This window comes from Culex pipiens, chromosome 3, assembly GCF_016801865.2.
Source record: "Culex pipiens pallens isolate TS chromosome 3, TS_CPP_V2, whole genome shotgun sequence".
Lineage (NCBI taxonomy): Eukaryota > Metazoa > Arthropoda > Insecta > Diptera > Culicidae > Culex > Culex pipiens.
This window is the reverse complement of record NC_068939.1, coordinates 70,468,724-70,483,572: the sequence shown is the minus strand read 5'-3', so window position 1 is coordinate 70,483,572 and position 14,849 is coordinate 70,468,724. Positions and strand designations below refer to the sequence as shown.

At 38.4% G+C, this 14,849-nt stretch overlaps 2 protein-coding genes across 4 annotated transcripts in view; one reads left to right on the top strand and one right to left on the bottom strand.

Annotated features, from left to right (window-relative positions):
* Window positions 1-14,849, bottom strand: part of LOC120419990 (RING-box protein 2) — a 96,175-nt gene that overhangs the window by 63,607 nt on the left and 17,719 nt on the right. The window lies entirely within an intron of this gene.
* The window catches only part of LOC120419988 (facilitated trehalose transporter Tret1), a 32,326-nt gene that overhangs the window by 2,447 nt on the left and 15,030 nt on the right, over window positions 1-14,849 (top strand). The window contains exons 2-4 of one of the 3 annotated variants that reach the window (XM_039582866.2): window positions 7,184-7,600; window positions 7,671-7,976; window positions 8,043-8,276. In XM_039582866.2, the coding sequence (XP_039438800.1) occupies window positions 7,184-7,600; window positions 7,671-7,976; window positions 8,043-8,276 (957 nt within the window). Of the gene's footprint in view, window positions 1-7,183; window positions 7,601-7,670; window positions 7,977-8,042; window positions 8,277-13,557; window positions 13,714-13,787; window positions 13,807-14,849 lie in introns of those variants that run through there. The other 2 variants (XM_039582868.2, XM_052711156.1) reach the window with 2 other exon arrangements.

Sequence of the window (14,849 nt, the reverse complement as noted above, 5' to 3'; positions counted from 1 at the left end):
GGGCAGACGGTAATAACAAAATTCATGCCATTTCAATAACAAATACTGTTAAAATAACAAAAAGTGTTATGGAATATTCTTGCAAAATCCATTTTTGCATAAGAGTTTAATAACAGTTTAACATTAAATGTTATTGGCCTAGTATTTTCAAATATCAGAAAATGTTATTCCCAAGTTATTTCCGTCTGCTCGGGATACCTTCCAATTTTGAGAGAGTGTGTCGGCTCTGACTGGGCCCATATATTTTTATTTTAGATAAATCTTTGTTCAAACATTTTGACTGTCCAATAGTAGTTTAGGCTGGTACAAATTTTATTTTAAGTTTTTGAACCTGACAAGTAAGAATTTTCAATACACCCTCATCGTAAACCACTAATCATGCCAAAAGTTGCCCTTTCCCATTTGCAACAAGTAGAGGGTGACGATTCTCGAGATTTTCAGTTTCCCGGGAATCGAGAGTTGAATTTGGTCATTTCCCGGGAATTCCCGGGACCCGGGAGTTTTTTTAACTATGCCAATAGTGACAATAATTTAAAAGGTAAAGCAATTAATTTGTTCTTTTTTAAATGAAATTACTTACAATGTTTTCATACTTATTCTATTAAACGTTATTTTAAGTATCCTTATTATTTGGAGGAACTATATGTACCTTTTGATTTTTTTCTGAATCTGCAAATACAAGATCGTATCTTGAGCTTTTTGGGACTCGAAATTTTAGTTTAACATGTTTACAAATAATACATAATTTTCCTGTATCGAGATTTTTGCAATATGATAAATAACGACTTAAACAACTTTTTTTTCCTTTTTAATGTCAATTATAAATATTCATTGAAGAAAAATTTACAGTTATCCGGAAAACCCGAATGCTCACAATTGGCGGACATTAACTTTAAAAAGATCGCCAGAGTTTTTTCCCCGAAAATATAAACCTAGAGTTTTTAGGTCCTATAAAAGACAATGGCTTATAGGGCCCTTTCAAAAAATCTCTAGAATTTTGACGTGAAACACAAAATGACTTATTAACACCAAAAATGGAAATTACATTGATACAGCCAAATTAACTGAGGGACTAAAAAACAGACTATGAGGATTCCTATGCTCGAGAAAAAGCTTTCCTCTTTTAGAAATAATAAAATAAAAAAAATATTTCAAAGAAATAAGATTTTATATCTGGGATTTAACTGCTATGTATACTTTAAGTAAGGTAAATTTGTGGACCACATTTTTGGCTTCTTTCAGTTTTAATTATTGGAATTTATAATTTACACTTTCTGAATAAGAAGATTAGAGAAGAACTTGAACATCGAACATTTCACATACAATGTTCAAAACAATTTAGAATTCTCCAAATAATTTTCTGATTAGTTTATATAATTTTGCTTTTATATTTATATGTTTAAAATTTCCCGGGAGTCTCGACCGAATTTCCCGGGAATCGAGAGGTCCAAAAATGGTCGATTTCCCGGGATTTTTTTCCCGGGAATTCCCGCTCGTCACCCTCTAGCAACAAGGCATTTTTTTTTTCGGAAAATCAATTTCCACTTAATTTTGCGATCTGTATCACTGATAAACAAATAAGACATGGAGCAAAAATTGGACATTGAGTTTGGGTTGTTTTTGACAAATGGTTTTTGTCTAACAATATAATGTTTCCATCAAATCTTATCTTAATCAATTTACAAAAATGCGACAAAATATTGGAAAATCTTTCTGTTTAATTAACTTTTTTGCAAATTGAAATGATCTCAAAACAATATTTCCTGATTTACCCATTCAAAAAAAAAAAAAATCACCTCTTGTTGGATTAAATCAAGATTTAGGAAAAATCGTAATTCAATCATAGATGTAGGGAAGTTTCATTTTGGAAACTTATATAGAAGTTGATCCAAATTTTCCTTATAATAAATAAAAATAAATAAACTAAAACAAAATTCAATCACGAAAACAACCATTTTCCGTGGTCTTATATTAATTGTCGAGCTTAAGTATGACTCCTAAATTACGCTAATGTGGTTTAGAATTTCAAAGTCCCATACAAATCTTCGGATATCCGAACTCCGGATAATCGAAACTTCGGATAATCGAGGCTTCGGATAATCGAGTCTGGACTGTACAATAAAAGGAATATTTATTTAAATGGTAAATTTTCTAGAACACATGCAATTCCAGATATTTTGATCAATTAAGACTTAAAATTTGATCTAAAATTTCACGAAAGTTGTTAAATTTCAAAACAAACTATGAGTCGACTCTCTGACTATGTGACGCTCCGGCGTGGAGCCGAAGATCCGCCCGGCCGGCCTCATCGGAACCGGGACAGTGTCGCCGTGGCGAGACAGCAGCTATTTGACTTTCAAGCGAAAAGGTCATCCCAGCTGCTGCTGTTCCCAGAAGACCAAAGTTAGCAGGACCCGACCCGAACGCGATTCTTGCGCTGTTTTACGTCAGAATTGGCGAAGCGCGCGATTTTTTTTTCTCTTTCGCGTCAATACGTCACCGGTGTGGCCACGTTGCTGTCAATCAGAATGGGGACCGCTCACTTGACTGGGCGGAGTGGGCGAACCCGCGTTGGTTAAAATTAGAAAACATTCCGCCGTGAGAGTAAGAGTTTTACGATGATGGATTAGGGCAAAACAAAATTTTATTTTTGCGCAAATTAAGGTCAACTTAGAGTGTGTGTGGACTTTCCGTTGGATGTTTTGGTAATACGATGTGTCCTCGAAAAAAAAATCGCTTCGCATCATCTCAGGATCTCTGAAAGATCAACAAATTTAATTTGTCGTCAACTTTTTGCAATTTAAATTTGCGTCGATTGACGCGCGCGAGTGGACAGCGCAACCTGTAGAGTACGATCCAACGCGGCCCAGCGACGAAAAATGCAAATCATTGCGAATGTTGACGCATTCGCGTTTCTGTACAAACAGGAAAGTTACAGACAGATTTGTTGTATCTTGAGGAAGGACTGTAGTTTGGCTTTTGAAAAAAAAAAAAAATACTTGCAAAGTTTTGTTAAAAAATTATTTTTTTATCAGAAGAATGAAGAATTCAAATAATTTAAAGTGAAGAATTTCAATGGACATTTTCTAAATATGTACAATCCAGACTCGATTATCCAAAGTCCTCGGGAAAATTTTAGTCCGGACGAACAAGTCTGAGCTTACTATGTTCTTTAGCATTCGTGACTCTTCAAACTAACTCATTGGAAAACTCGATTTTTTCAGCACAAAACTCCAGTTTAGAACGTAATCCAATGTTCGGAATGATGTAACTGGATGCTTCTCAAACGCAATTACGTGATGTTTTGTTGTTGTCCGACTGCCGGTTCAGTCGACTTTTGAACGCACACACGCGGAAAGGTTCAGAATTTTGTGCCAAAATATGCCAAAAGGGGGTTTGCTTGGCTTGCGGCCAGCATCACACTTGTTGGAGACCAAACACGTTTTCAACTAAGTAGAGTCACTCAAGACAAAGGTCGACAACTATTCTTATCACGTGAAAATGCTTGAACCGACTGTCTCCCAACCGATCTGCGGGTGTGACAATAAAACTGCTGAAGCGGCTGCTTCTCCGCTAGTTGAGCAATGATTTATGCCATCAAATGGCGCTAATAAACATGTGTCGCGTCCCCCGTAAATTGCGCGCTGCGTGTGATCGAGCACGTGCCACCGTCGACGCCGGACCGGACTGGAATCATTCATGAACGCAACCACCCATGAATGAACGGAGTGCATTCATAATGAATGGCCGAAAAGCGATTGTCGAATGAGAGAAAAAAAGAGAAAGAGAGCATGGTTTGCTCAGTTCTCTTGAGCGGCGCTAGCGACGCCTGGTGGTTGCAGGATGAAACATTCAAACAGCATGAACATAACAAGCTCTGGTGAAATTCACTTTGACGTCAATTCGTGGAATCACCTAAAAACGTTTGAAGCGGAAAGATGCGTGTTGATGTTTTTGGAAGAAATGACTCAGAGGTCGTTGGATACACATGATTCGGTGTTTTTTTTAAATTTATCTTCATACAGACTTTGTAATGATTGGGAAATTAGTAAGCTTTGCCTTCATTTTGAACCCTTTCAGACTTGATGGGTCAAATCGTCGCTGTCGTGCTAACTTGTCGCACGTGCATTATGGGCCAAATTGAGTTAAGAACGCGATTTTGTGAGGCGAACAATGCCTCACCATTTGACCTTCACAGATCCCTAAAATTTGATTTCAATCCTAAGATATTCAATAAAAACCGAAAAAACTCCGTGCATTTTTGTCACTTTTCATATGAAAGATGTTTCAATCTTTTCGTGCTATCTTGACACACCCTGAATATTGATGTCAGTGTGACAAAGGGCAAAGGGATTTCAGGTCAGAACGCGTTTGACACAAGTACGAGCTCGACTGCCGTAAACATTTGTAATTATAAATCGGGACTCCAGCAACAAAGTTTTGGTTATTGAAAGATTCTATGGAGAGGTTATTGAATAACCTTTCCAATGAGTCAAAAAGTTTGAAGATCTTTTCTCAAGTTACGACAGGGTAAAAACTCCAATCCCTTTTCAATGAATCTAAAAGTATGAAGATCTGGCAACTCTGTCTCAAGTCATTACCACTTAAGTGATAATTATGTACTTTTCTAAAAGCCGAATTTTAGTTGTCTATATGAAAAACGATATCCGGATCCATCACCCAACATATCGTTTGATAAGTAATCAAAGACCTTAGCGGCGAAACTAAAAGTTTGGGAACTGGAAGCCCTGCTTCAAGTAATGGCCACTTAAGTGAAATTATGACAAGGAAAATGTCAACACATTAAGGTTATCAAAAAAGCACTCAAACAGTTAAATTAAAATAAACCTTTTTGGATTAATGTACGACTCGTTCTAAGAATCATATATTTTTGTAACTTGCTGCAAAAACTATTTTTAATTAAAAATATTTTTTAAAGTTTTGGCTCTCGATTGAATTTTGCCTACAGATATATTGAAAATACTAAAATTGTTTTTATTGCGTCATACAGTATTCCATCGAACTCAAGGAGTTAGTAGCTTTGACCTAAAGTTTGCAAGGAGTTTATATTTAAAATTATGAAAAATTTGTTTATTTAAATCTTGCAAAAGAAACAATCGACTGACTGGTTTTGCTCTGAAACGAGATAATTAAGTAGATAGATTGTGGTTTTCAAATGAAAACTAGCCACCCAAGTGTTAACCAAAAACAAAATCAAGTGCAAGTTTCTTGTTGGCTGATTGTTAAGCCTCATCTACAATCAAACTCACGCGAAACCTGCGAAAACAATCACCAGGGTGATCCAGATATATTGAGTCAAAAAAAAAAAGGATAATATTGCATGGGGAACTGGTGAATTTTTATCAGATTTTGGTGAAATTTCATCAGGTTCACAATTTTTATGTAATATTACTTAAAAAAGAGGTAATATTCAACTTAACAAATTTTCAACATTACAAAAGTTCATTTTTTTTCCGTGTAGATGAGGCTCTAAAAATAATAATGGCATTTGAAGTGGAATGAAGACATCATTGGCATTCATAAGCTAAACGATATGCGACACCTAGTGTTGAGTAGCAGAACAGAGCGAAGAATGTCGATTGAAATTTTCACCCTTTGAGGTTATGTATCCGAATTCTGTTTTGTTAAATTCCAGCGTTCAAAACAACTTTTGAGCAAAAATTCGAGCTGATTCTGTGTAAACTTTTGATGCTCTATCATTTTACACAATATTTTCTTTTCAAAATTATTTCTTTTTAAATTTTTTTTATTGCGTTAATTTATAGAGGGCAACAAGTTTACATTCGTACTACTTGAATTTTTTCTCAAAAGTTGTTCTAAGAGCTGTAAGTTCAATTTTAAGTTTGCATTCCTATATAACCGAACAGCGAAAATTAGAATCGTCATTCTTCGATGCTTTGCGCCATCTGCCGGAATTATGGAGCTTTTAATCGCGAATTCCATTTGTCTCGTCTTTGGTTCTGATCTGGGTAATAATTTTGTAGAACATTGTTGACAGATCAAAATCAATAAGAAGGACCCATTCGGCTGATTTCTTCGATTTTCGATGTAAAAATGGAAAACTCCCCGTGTAAATGACGGTAATCCGTAACAAACTTCAGGGAAAACCATTATGACCAAATGCAGTCATCCCACATATTTGAAACAGTTAACAGATCAGCCAATGTTCAAAAAATCCTAGAAAATCTATATTTAAACGTAATGATTCGCTTTTACCTTCTTGTGATCTTTCGATTGGTGCAGTTTTTAAAGAAAAACATTGACCCTTGAAATCCACGAATTCCACAAAACATCCCACAATTATGGAACAAGAAATTTAGAGGCATTGTTTGGCAGCTCTGAATAAAATGTTCTTGAAATGTAGTTTTTTGTTTAAAAATAACTACTTTTACTAGTCAAATATCAAGAGAATGTCCAAAGAAAGGTTAAAAAATTGTAGAATGATTAAAAATTCCTAAAATGGAAGATTTAATACTCATTATCGCCTGTAACAGCCGCCATAAAGTCTACTAAATATTGACAATCTGTAACGAACCATTTTGCAATATCACGGTTTCGAAGCAGCAGCCAATTTGCATCCAACAAAACGGATGACTAAAGTAACTACCACAAAACCAGAGCAGCACACAATCCCGGCCAGTAAACAGTACGAGATTCGCCTGCTGGCGATCCCTGTTGTTGACTTCGGGTTCCAGCAGTGCTTGTTTTTGTTGTGATGATGCGCTACTACTGCTGCTGGGATTTGTGTACCACTGATAACAGCACGTACATTGCAATCTATATTGGCGTAACGACGGCGGCGGTGGCCGCTGCGAGCATTCGGCCAGTGGCTGATCTCCCCTCGGAAAACTGCCTCAATCCAACCGGGACCAGTTGCATATGCGTTGGTCATCCGTTGGTCATTTTGGGACGATCGAGGGACAAAGGATTCTCTTGTTTGTTTAAAGTGGGATCTCTAGGGCACTGATAAGTCGAAGACAATTGGTCAATAGTGTCCACGTTTTTATCAGAAATTCAACAGAGAAGAAGCATGGATGACGATTGCTTCACCGAGCCATTGTCCTCCCGGAGCAAGTTTAGTTGCTTCCAGGGAAGCTTTTGGTACTGACTTGAAACTGTTTAGCAAACTGCAAGATACTAATTTTAGTTCCGATTCTTCCAGGATGATACCCGTGATCCCCTGCAGTACGGCTACCAGCGGGTCAACACGGCGGAAGGGTCCATGTCCACGTCGACCACCGGAACTAGTCTGGACACGATCGTGCTTGACACCAACGCAGACGACCTGACGGGAACGCCCAGTAGCCGGATCGGTGCCCAGCGGACGTTCAGCCCGATCCTCGAGACGGACGACACGAACCCCTTTCTGGACCCGCCGACCAGCAAAGCGTCCTCCCAGGGTGGTGGACTGGACAACGCCAGTAAGGCCAAGAGCAAGTCCTCGCTGAAGGGATCGCGCGTGTCCTTCGACCAGGAAGACCAGTTCGATGCAAGTGATGAGGGCTTCCGCAAGCAGCGAGAACACTTCCAGAAGCACAAAAGCCACAGCACCTCCGAGCACAAAAACCAGCTGATCAAGGTACTCCTGAACTTCAGAAAACCCACAATGAATCAGATACTAACTCCCGCTTTTCCCGACTCATTCCCAGGAACTCCGCCACCTGCTCGCCACCGACAACCGCCGCCAGTTCCAGGGCAAGAAGCATGTCTCGCTAGACGTCCAGAGCTCCAAGGTGCTGGAGGAGCTGCTCAAGGCGTCCTCCTCCGAGGACGACTTCGAGGGCAGCCGCAAGCAGTTCCAGGAACGGAAGCACAAAAGCCTCGACGCACGCCACATATCGTTCAAGTTCGAGAAGGAACCGTCCCCCTCCAGCAGCGACGAAGACTTCGAGCCGTCCGCTTCGCTGCTGAAGATCGACGCCGACATCACCAAGCCGGTGATCATAGACATGAAAGTAATTCGCGACGACCGCCAGCACATGACACGCCAATTTCACGCCAATCTTGTTGCCCATTTTCAGGACCTGGATTCCAGCGAGGACGAGGACTACGTATCCTCGCGGAAGCAGTTCCAGCAGAGCAAATCGATGAGTACCGACTCGCGCAAGAGCATACGGTTCTTCGAGATGGAAATGGGCACCAAGGAGGAGAACATCCGGTCGGCGGTCCCGTTCGTGCGGCAAATCACCGAGGACGGCAAACCGAAGCTGGAGGTGTACCGGCCCACCACGAACCCGATCTTCATCTGGACTCAGGTAACAAAGCTACCCCTTTACGTACAGGATCAAACCATGCGAAAATGTGCCACCCCAATTACATGAACCGTAAAGCTTCCGCGCAATCAACCGTGGCTCGTAATTCCAATTTGCGGCTGTGATTACAAACAGCTCGGGAATCCTTGTTGATAGTGCCGCGAACTTGGCCGGGGTTCACTTTTGTTGGTGTAACCTCGGTTGATCGTCGTCGTCGTTCACAGCTAAATTTGCGTCATTGATGCTAGATGCTGACATGCGACCGAAGGGTGGGACACTTGTCGACGACGTGATCATATTTGCTACGTGGTCAAGCGTTGGACAGAGAGGATGGAGGATGGACTTGTCGTTTTATGACGGATGTTGAAACGAGCAATACGAATGAAGTTGGTGGTTGTTTCACGATCCGTTTAGTATAATTTTGTGTAATTTTTCAAAGCTTGAGCCATTATGCGACATTCAAAAAAAAAAATATTTTAAGATTCTCTTTGATTTTAAGTTTATTTATTTTTCTGATAGTTCACATGATTTCGAACCAAACGGCATCATTAACTTAATATGACGAAAATACATATGGGACGGACTTGATTCGAGCAGCAGTGTACTGTGAATGGTGAAAATCTAAAAATTAAAATTTTCTTGCTATAATTAAAAAAATTGTGATAAGTTCTCAAAATTTATTCAATATCGCAGGCCCTCAAACTTTATATATTATCGCAATTTATAATACAATAAAAAAATGTGAAGCTTATAAAAATTGTAATCACTGATGGTTTCCATGCCAAATCGACTAGTCGAATTTCACACCACTTTCAATTAGCCCAAACCTTTATTTTGCCCCTTCAAAACAAAATTTTCACCTAAACTTGAAATTGGCGTTGTTTCTTTTAAAGTAATAAAAAGTTCGTCATTTTTAAATTGCAGTTTCTCTTTGAATTTATGGAAAATAATCCAATTCGTTGGCTGTTTCCTGTTTTTGTTTAAATATCAGATTTGGGCAAATCGGTCACACATGATCTTTTTAAAAGCAAGATTTGTGGAAAGATCGCATGATTTCCCATGTTTCCTTGTCGAATGTCAAAATGACCTGTTTAAATTCTTGAAAAAAATGTTAATTATTTTTGGATAAAATTTCCTTTTGCTTGTATTTTTACATTACTGCCCATAATTGAAAATTCGGCTATTATGCCAAATCAAGTATTCCGAGAAAAACGCGTTTTAGTGTTTGTGACAAAATCTCCGTCAAGGCAATTTCCCATAAGAGTGGCATATTAGCCGTTTGGTTTTTCGCATCGGCAGCCAAGTCTAAGCACTATTTCAGTAAAATTCAAGTTCCAGAAGATGCGTTGGAACATCCTCTACCACCTGGTGCTAATATCTCGTTTTTGCCAGAAGTGGATATTAGCCGTTTTTTTCAAAATATCACTCTTGGATGGATAAAAAAGTCTGATATTGTAAATTTAAAAAAATCATCGCCTAAATCAGAATCTGTATGCATCAAAATATTCTATCGGTGAAAATTACGTTTTTCAAAATTGTAAGGTTTTTGATTTTTTGTACGGGTTTTTAACTTACATGGCCTTTCACAGGTTGATCAATCCATAAAAAATATTTATTTTAACAGATTTGTGGAGAAATCTCTTACCTTTGTAAATCCGTTATGATTGTTAAGGTAAGAAATATCCCTACAAATCTGTTACAATAAATGTTTTTTAAAGATTGATCCACCTATAAGGTTTTTTCATCGAAAGAATATTTTGATTTATATAGATTCGTATTCAGGCCGGTAAGAAACAACTTTCTACACCCAAAGGAAAAATATATATCAAAATCTGCAACAGTGGATTTGCTGCAGAAAATGTTATATTTTATAACATTTTTTGCAGCAAGCTCATAGCTCATTTTTACCAGCGTCGTAAACATGTCATCGATCTGCAGTTCTCACGAACACATATAAAGCTGGCGCATTCCCTAGCATAACTTAAGAGAGAAGAATGTGTTGGTGCTCTGTCCCTCACAATCCATCAAGCGTCCATGGCGCGGTGGTAGCGTGTCGGATCAATAACCAAAAAGTTCGTGGTAAAATCCTCGTTCTGTTAAGATTTTTTTTGTGCAATACAACCAAATAGCCGTCGGTAATGTCGATAATTGTCGGCAATGGGCAAAATTGTCATACCCCTATAAGCGCAAAAAAAGCATAAGGACAGATTTCATGCAGCCATGCATCACAATCATGCGACCGCCGGTTGGGTGTACGTATAAATCTCTGATGGGGTATCTCGGTCTACATTTTTTTTTCTCCAGCCACGCCGTGCATCGCTTTGAAAGTGTTTTAAAAAGTTTCATTTTCTATAATTTTAAAATGAAACTCATATTTTAAAATAATAGAAAGCTAGATTCCAAACGAAACCCTGATTTAGATGTTTTAGTGCAAAATAGTAGGAACGGCAAAAAATTGTGTCCATGCTTCTCTTTGGCTCAAAATTTGCGGTGTTTTTGTCCTCTAAAACATATTAAAAAAATTAAAAAAATACGGATACGGATTTTGGAAATTGATTTTAGTTGAAATAAAAGTTAATTTAAAAATCAGCAAAAAATCGTGTACCTATTTTTCCTGAAAAGTCCTCTTCAATGCATACAACTTTGCCAAAGACACCAATCGATCAGAAAATTTCTTCATAAGTTACAGATTTTCGAATATTTATGCACCACTTTTGTATGTACAACTGCCAAAATTTGATGGAGTTTTGTATGGGTGAACCAATCACATAAAATGGCTTCCGTAAGATATACGGAAAAATTGTTTTGCTGATTTTCCAAATCACTTTTTGTCACTAATTTTTTTTTCATGAAATTTTGTTTTTATTTGTTTTAGGGTACAACAAATTAAAATTCTTCAGAAAAACTGAGGGAAAATATCTTTGTCATATTTAAGAAACTTGTTTTGAAAAAAGGTACAGTTTTTCATTTTTTTCAAACATTGGCCATTTTTAGCCCAGCTTTGAAAAAAAGCTGATAAAATTCCCTACATTTTGCATTTTGAACTTTTTTGAAGCGGCTTTGGGTTGCCGAGATATGGCCATGAAAAGTTAAAAAAAAAAACAGGAAAAATGAGATTTTTTCAGTGCTGCTCAATTAGCCTAGGTTTTTTTGATTTCTCTGAAACTAGTGGTCCAGTTTTCAACTATTTTTTATTTTGTTGTTGTTTGATTTTATGTTCTTTTTATTAAATTTTTTTTTTCGAAATGTTAAATCCAGCTCAGCATTTCAAAATTCAAAACATTTAGTGTTTTTAGCTCTTGAACATAAAATTTAAAAATTTTCTGTACTGAAAAGAGCAGAAAATGTCACCAAAATTTCATTTTTTAACATTGAAAATCGGAACATTAGTTCCAAAGGTGGCAGAAAACGAGGGTAATTCAACAACACAGAAAAAATCTCACTTCTCCGGTTTCAAAAACTAGAAAAACTGCGACTTTTTCCAAAAATTTACCTAAAAAAAGCTATAACTTTAAAACGACACAACATTTCACTAAAATATTGAAAAGACGGCATTGTTAAATTATGTAAAAAAGAACCTTGCATACCAAGTTTCAAATGTTGTTTATTACATTATGGTGACTTTAAGGTGAAACAGGACGCGGTTCTTGGAGAACATCTTTTCAACTTAACATTTTTTGAAATTGACAGATTGCTTGCTATCGATCTATTTAGCGTCTGAAAAAATAGTACTTCGTAAGTTACATAATTTTCCTTTAAAAAAGTAAATCTTTCCCTGTTCCTGAGGGGAACACACCCGTGAAGAGTATCGGGGCCGGCATTTAAAAAGCGGATTCAGTGACAGTTTATTAATCAACTTAATGTTAACATGTTAAGGTTAATGTTAACATTCCATAGGTCGCCTCCCTAAGGTGTCTTGATAAGGTCCAGTTTGTGACGATACACTACCTTCCCTTTGCTAAGCAATCGAATCCAGAAGGGAAAAGATCACCAGTTGTGTTGGTCCGAGCCGGGATTTGATCCCCGATCTACCGCTTCCGAGGCGGAAGCGTTACCAATGGGCTACGTGGCTCGGTTTTCCTTAAAGGTGCTTCCAAAAACTCAAGTCGTGGTGTCAATATGGCGCTGCCTTCCCGTATCACCTTAACTAAAGCGTGGCCATGGTCAACCTTAATGCATTTTTTTATTTTCATATCCTAGATAGTACTGGCGTTTATTTTTCAAAAGTTATTTTCGTACCGACGAAGAACATTTGAAAATGGCCTTTTGGATATTTCCAACGATTTGATATTAAATAGAGTTTGTTGGGACATTTATCAAAATTAATACAAAAGTGTTTTTTTGGAGATCAATGAGATAATTTAATTTTTAAGAGCCATTGGTTAACACCGAATAATGAGGCACCAAAGTAATTTTTTTTTTGAGAAATGGGATTCTTTAGATTTTGATTAAGCTAAACTTAGATATTGCTCTATAGAACGGCTTTTGGGTTTGATAAGGTTTACATTTCAAAAGCAATTAATAAATAATGCCGTGAAAACTAAACTCCCACTCAATTTGCTAACGTGTTCGTTAGCTCAGTTCGCCCAGTTCCAACTACTGGTTCAGAGATGAGCGCAAATCCGACATTTCACACTCAGGGACTGATAGTGGCAATCAATTACTCACGGAGCGGCACGTGATAGCGAGTTCGTCCGTTCGGCCGTTACTCGTAATGCAAACCGTTCGAACAACAACAACAACATTCAAAGTGCGCTTCACTCTGTTTGTTAAATATAGTTTTCCAATTAGTCGGTTCGCTCGAAAGTGTACCGATAAATTTGCTTCTCACGAGGAGAGTGGATAACGACAGTAACTCAATAAAGTGCAGTCAAATCCTATAAACTACTGCAATTTCGCTCGGCCGGGTGGCTTGTGTTCGCCATTCCGCCAGTATCGCCATAAATCAATCCTGGGCGTCGATTGTCGAAGAAGACGACGGCGACGTCGATGATTTGCCACACCTCCGCTGCTGTTTGCCAACCTGCAGCTCCAGGTTTCAAATGGCCACTTTTAATTACTTCCTCGCGCTTATCATGCGACCTGGTGGATTCTTCCACATGCCAATGATGGTGGGGCCTTGCAAGCGCCCCATCAATTGCCAGTGTTTATTGTTATGGATTTGGTGCGCGGGAAGTCCAGTCCAGAGGTCGGAAACGGGACGAAAGATCCTGGCCAGCCAGCTCAGTCCGTCTCGCTCTGGTGTAACGAGCAAAAATGGCATTTTTAAATCCTGTACTATCAGTTGTATAAAAACAATTGCCGATAGACGGGCCGGCTCAGTCTCCGTCCGTCGGTCACTAAGTCAGGAATCGATCGATCAGCAGCAGTAGAAGTTGTGCCAGCGAAGTTGTTCAGTGCAGCTCCAGAGCTTGCTTCTTGGACGGACGTGGAGTTCCAAGTGAGCGAGAGTGAGGGCTTGAGGAAGCGCTCAGGATTGTGCCAAGCAGCAGCGGTTCAAGATCATTCGAGGGGCCTGTTTTGTGACCAAGAGGTCAGCCCGTTTGGCGGCACTTTTTCGTGCCAGTGAAAACAAAGATCGATTAGTGGTGCTCTAGAAGTCTCGAAAATATAAATATTTGCCAAGATGATTAGAGTGTGAATCGCGTTACACGATGGCGCAACTGTGTCCACGTTACACGATAGTTGAGGAAAAAAAATATGTACTCTGGAAGACGTTTGAAGGTTAAAGTGTGATCATACAAGCCAATTTTGCTTCGAATCTCTACTTGGAGTGCAATTCACCTCCCAAGAATCGGTTACTAGCGACTCCAGCTGAGCTACAAGTAAATGTCAGCGGCAGAGATTACTGCTGCTGCCCACACACGTGCTCGGTGACCTTCGTTATTTAGGATGATTCGAGTAATCAGTCCCGCGGACTAGCAGGTTCTAAAGGTTCAGGCAAGATTTTTGTGAAGCAAGAAGAAACTAGCAAAAAGTGGGTCGAGGTCATTACGGCAGAGGGGTCTTATCAACGAAAAGTGCGATGAACGTGGTCTTGACCGAAGACTCAGGGGGTGAAACGATGAGGACTGCATCGAAAAAAATGGTTTTTGGCATTTTTTGTGATAACACGAAAACAAACTTGCGTGAAGATTTTACTAAAATATTATAGCAAGCTTTATAAATGGAATAACATATCAATCAATAACATTAAAATTGAAGAGTTGTTATTGAAAAATAGCAATAAGTTTTTTAACGTTATTACCTGTATATTTTCCTGGTCGGGACGAGGTATTTCTGATAGAACAAATTTATAACTGCAAAGAAAATCAGAAATCCTTAGCAAACTTCGGATAATCGAACTTTGGCCAATCAAACGTTAGGATTGTTGAGACTTCAGATAACCGAATGTGGACTATGATGTCTGGACTTTCAGTGTATCTAGCTCAAAATTGTGAAAAGATTGTAAATTCTGCAATCTGCAATTACCCAGAGAGGTCATTTCTCATGTGAACAAAAATTTCAAACTTTGCAGAGTAACTTTTTCGAGTGTATTAAAGTTCGACAAAGTTGTACATATTCTAGCCATGCACG